This window comes from Sus scrofa, chromosome 7 (assembly GCF_000003025.6).
Source record: "Sus scrofa isolate TJ Tabasco breed Duroc chromosome 7, Sscrofa11.1, whole genome shotgun sequence".
NCBI lineage: Eukaryota > Metazoa > Chordata > Mammalia > Artiodactyla > Suidae > Sus > Sus scrofa.
The window spans coordinates 23563443-23570905 of record NC_010449.5 but is presented as its reverse complement, the minus strand read 5'-3'; the positions used below and the strand labels follow the sequence as shown (position 1 = coordinate 23570905).

The 7463-nt window shown below is 53.7% G+C and overlaps 1 protein-coding gene across 2 annotated transcripts; it reads left to right on the top strand.

The window, feature by feature from the left end:
• POU5F1 (POU class 5 homeobox 1) lies at nucleotides 215–6252 on the top strand. Of its 2 annotated transcripts, none has more exons than XM_021097869.1 (5): nucleotides 215–713; nucleotides 4283–4403; nucleotides 4715–4845; nucleotides 5474–5632; nucleotides 5732–6252. In XM_021097869.1, exons 1-5 carry the CDS (start codon nucleotides 306–308, stop codon nucleotides 5996–5998), a joined length of 1086 nt encoding a protein of 361 aa, XP_020953528.1. In that variant the 5' UTR covers nucleotides 215–305; the 3' UTR covers nucleotides 5999–6252.

The following is a 7463-nucleotide window of genomic DNA, read 5'->3' as shown; positions in this document are numbered from 1 at the left end:
CGGGCGGCCGGTTGGGAGTTGGAGGTGAAGGCCGCATGGGGGACCTGCACCAAGGGCCTGGGGACCGCAGAGGCGCCCGGGCGGACCTCTCCGACTTTCGCCCTCCAGACACCACCGCCACCAGCCAGCAAACACCCTCCGCCTCAGTTTCTCCCACCCCCACCGACCCCTCCCCCACCCATCCAGGGGGCGGGGCCAGAGGTCAAGGCTAGTGGGTGGGATTGGGGAGGGAGAGAGGTGTCGAGCAGTCCCCTTGGAGAGCCCTGGTTTTACTGGGCCCCCGGCTTGGGGCGCCTTCCTTCCCCATGGCGGGACACCTGGCTTCCGACTTCGCCTTCTCGCCCCCGCCGGGCGGTGGAGGCGATGGGCCGGGAGGGCCGGAGCCGGGCTGGGTTGATCCTCGGACCTGGCTGAGCTTCCAAGGGCCTCCCGGTGGGTCAGGGATCGGGCCGGGGGTTGGGCCGGGCGCCGAGGTGTGGGGGCTTCCCGCGTGCCCCCCGCCCTATGACTTCTGCGGAGGGATGGCCTACTGCGCACCTCAGGTCGGAGTGGGGCTGGTGCCCCAGGGCGGCCTGGAGACCCCTCAGCCCGAGGGCGAGGCGGGGGCCGGGGTGGAGAGCAACTCCGAGGGGGCCTCCCCCGAGCCCTGTGCCGCCCCCGCTGGCGCCGCGAAGCTGGACAAGGAGAAGCTGGAGCCGAACCCCGAGAGGCGAGTGAGCTGCCGGGAGCTGGGGGAGGCGATCGCGCTGGCCGGGGCGGCCACGCGAGGGGAGGTGGTCGCCTGCGGCGGCCCGGGCAGGGAGGGGTGTGTGGCGGCTGCGGGCCGCCGGGAGCGGGGACCAGGTGGGAACTAGGCGCCGAATTTAGAGACAACCGCAGGTGAGGGCAGGGGCGGCCTGGGGCGGTCGGAAGCCGACCTCGCTTCCCCCTTCGGCCCTTGTCAAGTAGGTCCTTCCACTTCCTAGGGCTGACCTGGGTCGGGTCATTCATTACCAGCCCAGCACCAGACCCGGCTTGGGATTTGGGCCCCTTCTTCTACCCAGCTCCCTTCTGGAACATTTGAGCCTTATCAGACCCAGGATCTCGGCCTTAGGGTTAAGTGTGGCCTGAGGGTGAAAACAGTCCTTATCCCAGGGTTATTGTTCCTAAAAGTCTAGGGTGGGACTGGTTTCTGATAGAAACTCCTGTTTGGGCGGTGTGGATGTGTGGAGTTTGGGTTTACCTTCCACCAACAAGTTGAAAGCGTGCCTTCCCTTGACCTCTGCCTTGAACCCAGTGAGTCCGGCAGATGGCACAGCCTGGCACCCTCTTGTAGAGAGCTGGAAGTACCTGTTACAGCTATAATAATCTAAGTAGTGAAGGGGGGAGGGAAGAAGTCATCTCAGGCCACTCTCCAATGGTAGCATTTGCTAAGGAATTGAAGACTTCCGCATCCAGCCCTGCTGGGGACTGACTCTTAAGGATGTATCTTCTAGGCCGCTGAAGAGACAAGTGCAAGCAATTAGAGATCAAATACTAAGCCCTTAGACCTCACCCAAGGAGGTGTGAGTGGTTTCAGCTGGCCCCAAGCCCTAGACTCTTTGCAGGCGGTGACTGCTGAGCCTTGAATAATAATGGCTGCCAATTGTGGTCCATTTCCTAAGTGCCTGGCTGTGGGCTCAGTTTCGACATCATTATCTCATTAACCCAGCACAAAATCTCCTAGGGAGGTATTATTAGCCTATTTCATGGGTCTTAACTGCTGAATGATGAAGCTAGGTTTCCTTTCTTTCAAAGCGCTAAAATGTGATTTGGAAAAGAAGCGATGCGGGCAGCTGAGGATGTTTCTAGGTTTGCGACATTGGTTGGATGTTCATAGGTTTGCGACATTGGTTGAGCAGAAGTTGGGGATGGAAGTTAGCCTGTTTGATGTGATTGATGACCTTTGAGTTACTTCCTGGAAGCTTCCAGGACTGCTCTTCTGTCCTCTGGCCACTGGCCTTCATTGGAGAGCCTCAGGGCTCCATCTGTCCACATCTGCTCTATCCTTCCTTCCTCTCATCCACCCTCAAGGTTCAAAAATCTTGCAGACGTGACCGTTGCATTTTCTGTCTCCTGCCAGGATGGCTCCCTGCACTGTCCTACCCTGTCCATCACCCAGTAGCTCAAGGCCCAAACCAGACACACATTCCTTTCACATCCTTCCATCCAATCCTTTGGAAACTCGGCTGTCTTAGAAACACATCCTGAGTCAATCACTTAGAGCCATCCTGGTGCCACCACTGTCATCTATGCTGGGATTACTGCAGTTGTCTCCTCAGTCTAAGGTCAATACACTAAATGGAGTGAACATTTTATTTATTTTTTGGCCGCATCTGTGGCACGTGGAAGTTCCCCGGTCTGGGATCCATCTGGCACCGCAGTTGCAACCAGCGCCACAGCTGCTGCAACACCAGATTCTTAACCCGCTGCATCAGAGGGGAACTTCCTGGAGAGAATACTTTAAAACGTGAAAGTCAGGAGTTCCCTTGTGGCGCGGGCACAGTGAGTTAAGGATCCAGCGTTGTCACTGTAAGCAGCTCGGGTCGCTGCTGTGGCATGGGAGGGGGTTTGATCCAGGCCTGGGAACTTCCACATGCCCTGGATGTGGCCAAAAAATAAAACCCCAAGCAAACACATAAAAAGCGAGAGTCAAGTCATTTCACTGCACAAAGCCCTTCGGTGCTTTGCATTTCTGTAAGTAAACCAGAGTCACGGCAGTGGCTCCAGAATCTGTCCTGCTCACCTTTCTGACCTCATCAGTTCCTCCTGTCCCTTTCCTCAGTCTTCTCCCGGTGCTCTGGCAGTGCTGGCTTTGCTGCAGGCTTTGCCTCTTGCCTCGCTGCTGGCCTTGCTCCCAGGGCCTGCCCACCTCAGGCCTTCCACTTGGCTACTTCTTTTACTCAAACATCACCTCCGACTATCTTATTTAAAATTGTCACCTTCCCTGTAACCCCCTACCCTGCTTTACCTTTTTCCATAGCACTTCTAACATCTGGGATAATAATTATTTCATCACAGTGAAAACTCTGTGGGGCCAGGGTTTTTGTCTATCTTGGTGTGGCCACTGGCTTACAGAAGGTACTCAATAAATCTGTTGAATTACTCAATGAGGATGCTTTTATGTTGCAAAAAGATAAAAATAAGGGATAATCAGATTTTTTAATCATTCCTGTGGAATGCAGAAGTTCCTGGGCCAGGGATCAAACCTATGCCACAGCAGTGATGCCGGATCCTTAACCTGCTGAGCAACCAGGGAGCTCCCCAGATTTTTTAAGTTGAATGCTATATACAGAGCGGAGTTCCTGTCGTGGCTCAGTGGTTAACGAATCTGACTAGGAACCATGAGGTTTCGGGTTCGATCCCTGGCCTTGCTCAGTGGGTTAAGGATCTGGCATTGCCATGAGCTGTGGCGTAGGTTGCAGATGCGGCTCAGTTCCTGCGTTGCTGTGGCTCTGGCATAGGCTGGTGGCTACAGCTCTGATTCGACCCCTAGCCTGGGAACCTCCATATGCTGTGGGAGCGGCCCTAGAAAAGGCAAAAAGACAAAAAAAAAGAAAAGTGCTATATACAGAGCACTTTATTCATACATGCTTTGTTTTTTGTTTGTGAATGTGCATGCCTTGTCCCATAGTTTGTGGGACCCTCAAAACAAGCTAGAGAGAGTGTATTTGGAAAGAGAATCAGAGGGAGTTCCCATTATGGCTCAGCAGTAACAAACCGACTAGTATCCATGAGAACTTGGGTTTGATCCCTGGCCCCGCTCAGTGGGTTAAGGATCTGGCATTGCTGTGGCTGTGTTTTGGGGCTGGCAGCTGCAGCTCTGATTTGACCCCTAGCCTGGGAACTTCCATATGCTGCAGGTGCGGCCCTAAAAAGCAAAAAGAAGAAAAAGAAAAAAGAGAATCAGAGAGGTGCTCTCTATTTCTCTAGTCTCAAAACTTCCTCAAACTGGTAGGTAATACTAAAGTCAAAACGCTTTTGTGAGTATTAAAGAACTAAAGGGCAGGAGCCTTTTTAATGACCTGACAGGTGTTCTCACTGAGGCTGGGGCCTCTTTCCACTGAATGGTCTTCTGCATTTGATAGGTGTGTCACTTTCTGGAGTAAATGACCTTCAAATAAAGGTTATTTCTGGTTGTTAGGTGGGTAGCCTACAGATACCCCCACAGACCATTTACTCCTTGGGGCCTAAGTGGAAAGGGGGTGGGGTGGGTAAGTGGTACGTTTATGTTCCTACATGTCCTCTGCCTTTTTAAATGCAGTCCCAGGACATCAAAGCGCTTCAGAAAGATCTCGAACAATTTGCCAAGCTCCTAAAGCAGAAGAGGATCACCCTGGGATATACCCAGGCCGATGTGGGGCTCACTTTGGGGGTTCTCTTTGGTGAGTCTTCCTCAGTATGTTCTGACCCACAGAACACAGGGCCACACGTGTCCCCAGAAGGAACATCCCCAAATGTGGGCCTTTCCTCCCCACCAAGGGAGTGAGGGGAGGGGGTTTCCACCCTCTTTATGGGTGAGGGCAGGGGGGAGAAAGATACCGTACTTTGCTTTGGTGCTTGGCCTTGCGTTCTCTGGGAGGAGTTCCTGCCATGGGGTCCCAGGGAGGGCGGAAGAGGTGGCAGGGCTTGAGTCTTGGGGTGCGGAGGGCCCTGCCTGCTGCCTCACCTTGCTTCTTTCCACCCACCTCCCCAGGGAAGGTGTTCAGCCAAACGACCATCTGCCGTTTTGAGGCTTTGCAGCTCAGTTTCAAGAACATGTGTAAGCTGCGGCCCCTGCTGCAGAAGTGGGTGGAGGAAGCTGACAACAACGAGAATCTGCAGGAGGTGAGGGTGGGAGGGGTGCACAGGGGCCGCCCCATCTCAGCCCAGTCTCAGCCCAATTGCCACTGCTTTTGTCCCTGGCTGGCAGCTCTTCCTTTTGGAGGCAGTGGTCCTCGGTGGGATGGGGTGTAATTCCTCAGTTCTGTTGGAAGAAGGTCCAGCCTGGGGCACTGGTCTAAACCTACCCTTCCAAGATCTTTCTTTCCATTTATTTATTTATTTTTTGTCTTTTTCTAGGGCCACACCCGCAGCAAATGGAGGTTCCCAGGCTAGGGGTCCAATCGGAGCTATAGCTGCCAGCCTACGCCAGAGCCACACACAGCCATGTGGGATCTGAGCCACATCTGTGACCTACGCCACAGCTCATGGCAACGCTGGATCCTTAACCCACTGAGCAAGGCCAGGGATCAAACCTGCAACCTCATGGTTTTTAGTCAGATTTGTTAATCACTGAGTCACGACAGGACCTCCCAGGATCTTTCCTTTTTGTAACCTGGCCCTGGTGACACATCCAGCCAGTGCTCCCGAGCAGTTTGCTCTTAAGTCACTGACCCTGGGGTGCCCTTGCTCAGCAGGTTTGAGGCTTGCCCTTCCCATTTCCTCCCTTAAATTTCTCTCCCCATCTGCCCAGATATGCAAGGCAGAGACCCTCGTGCAGGCCCGGAAGAGAAAGCGGACAAGTATCGAGAACCGAGTGAGAGGCAACCTGGAGAGCATGTTCCTGCAGTGCCCAAAGCCCACTCTGCAGCAGATCAGCCACATCGCCCAGCAGCTCGGGCTAGAGAAGGATGTGAGTGCCTCTCCCCATCCCCGTGGGCTCCAACTCCTCCCCGCCACCCCTCCCAGAGCTTATGATCCAATGTCCCTCTCCCCTGAATCCTGCTCTCAGGTGGTCCGCGTGTGGTTCTGCAACCGTCGCCAGAAGGGCAAACGATCAAGCAGTGACTATTCGCAACGAGAGGATTTTGAGGCTGCTGGGTCTCCTTTCCCAGGGGGACCAGTATCCTTTCCTCTGGCGCCAGGGCCCCATTTTGGTACCCCAGGCTATGGGGGCCCTCACTTCACCACCCTGTACTCCTCGGTCCCATTCCCTGAGGGTGAGGCCTTTCCCTCGGTGTCTGTCACCCCTCTGGGCTCCCCCATGCATTCAAACTGAGGTGCCTGCCCTTCCCAGGAGTGGGGGGGGTGAGGAAGGGGTGAGCTAGGGAGAGAAGCCTGGGGTTTGTACCAGGGCTTTGGGATTAAGTTCTTCATTCACTAAGAAAGGAATTGGGAACACAAAGGGTGTGGGGGCAGGGAGTCTAGGGGAACTGGTTGGAGGGAAGGTGAAGTTCAATGATGCTCTTGATTTTAATCCCCACATCACTCATCACTTTGTTCTTAAATAAAGAAGCCTGGGACCCAGTAGGTGGATACTTTTGTTTTTGGTTTATCCTCCTTTAGTTACTGAAGCGTGGATGGGGATGTCTAATAGCAGATATTAACAGCTCTCAGATCTGAATGGCCCTGAAACCAAGGTGCCATTTATTTATTTATTTGCTTTTTAGGGCTGCACTTGGGGCATATGGAAGTTCCCAGGCTAGGGGTCCAGTTGGAGCTATAGCTGCCAGCCTACGCCACAGCCGCAGCCACTTGAGATCCAAGCCGCATCTTCGACACCACAGCTCTTGGCAGCACCGGATCCTTAACCCACTGAGCAAGGCCAGGGATTGAACCCGAAACCTCATGGTACCTAGTCTGATTCGTTGCCGCTGTGCCATGACGGGAACTCTCCAAGGTGCCATTTAAACTGCTCAGAGTCACAGTGTCAGAGGGAGATCTGGGATTGGATCCCAAGTTTATAGGTGTGAGCTCACTCTTAGAAGCCCGATACCTGGGGTCCTGGGGAAACTGGAGGTGAAGGCCATATTTTTACCTAAAGATGTAGTTTTCTACATAGTCCCTTCCCTATTAGGAGCTGGCTTTTTGCTTTCCCCCACTCTACTTTGGAATTTAGTAGCTTTGTGCTAAGAAATCTAGCTTTTTTTTTTTTTTTTGTCTTTTTGCCATTTCTTGGGCTGCTCCCACAGCATATGGAGGTTCCCAGGCTAGGGGTCCAGTTAGAGCTACAGCTGCCAGACTACCCCAGAGCCACAGCAATGCAGGAACCAAGCTGCATCTGCAACCTACACCACAGCTCATGGCAACGCCATATCCCCAACCCACTGAGCAAGGCCAGGGATCGAACTCACGACCCCATGGTTCCTAGTCGGGTTTGTTAACCACTGAGCCACGACGGGAACTCCAAGGAATCTAGTCTTTTATGTACTTATTTCTTTTGCATATCACCTCAACCAGAAACTCCATCTTGTGTTTTTTTTTCTTTTGGTTGTCCCTGAAGCACGTGGAAATTCCTGGGCCAGAGACTGAACCCTTGCCACCCCTGTAACCCTTGCCACAGCAGTGACAACACTGGAGCCTTAACTTGCTGAGCCACCAGAGAACTCCCGCCTGTGCTTTTTTGCTACTGGGGTCCATTTGGTTTCCACTTAAGGTTTTTGCCTCCCCTATCTGTGAGTGACCCACTAACCCCCCGTGTTTTAGTCCTGGCTCTGATACTATCTAATCGGAGAGCCCTTGCT

What these genes read in the sequence shown, in the direction of transcription:
- POU5F1 (XM_021097869.1), top strand. Translation starts at nt 306, where the DNA reads ATGGCGGGACACCTGGCTTCCGACTTCGCCTTCTCGCCCCCGCCGGGC. An exon ending in AGCCGAACCCCGAGAGGCGA is followed by an intron (nt 714 to 4,282) that starts GTGAGCTGCCGG and finishes TTTTAAATGCAG; the next exon opens with TCCCAGGACATCAAAGCGCT. An exon ending in CACTTTGGGGGTTCTCTTTG is followed by an intron (nt 4,404 to 4,714) that starts GTGAGTCTTCCT and finishes CCACCTCCCCAG; the next exon opens with GGAAGGTGTTCAGCCAAACG.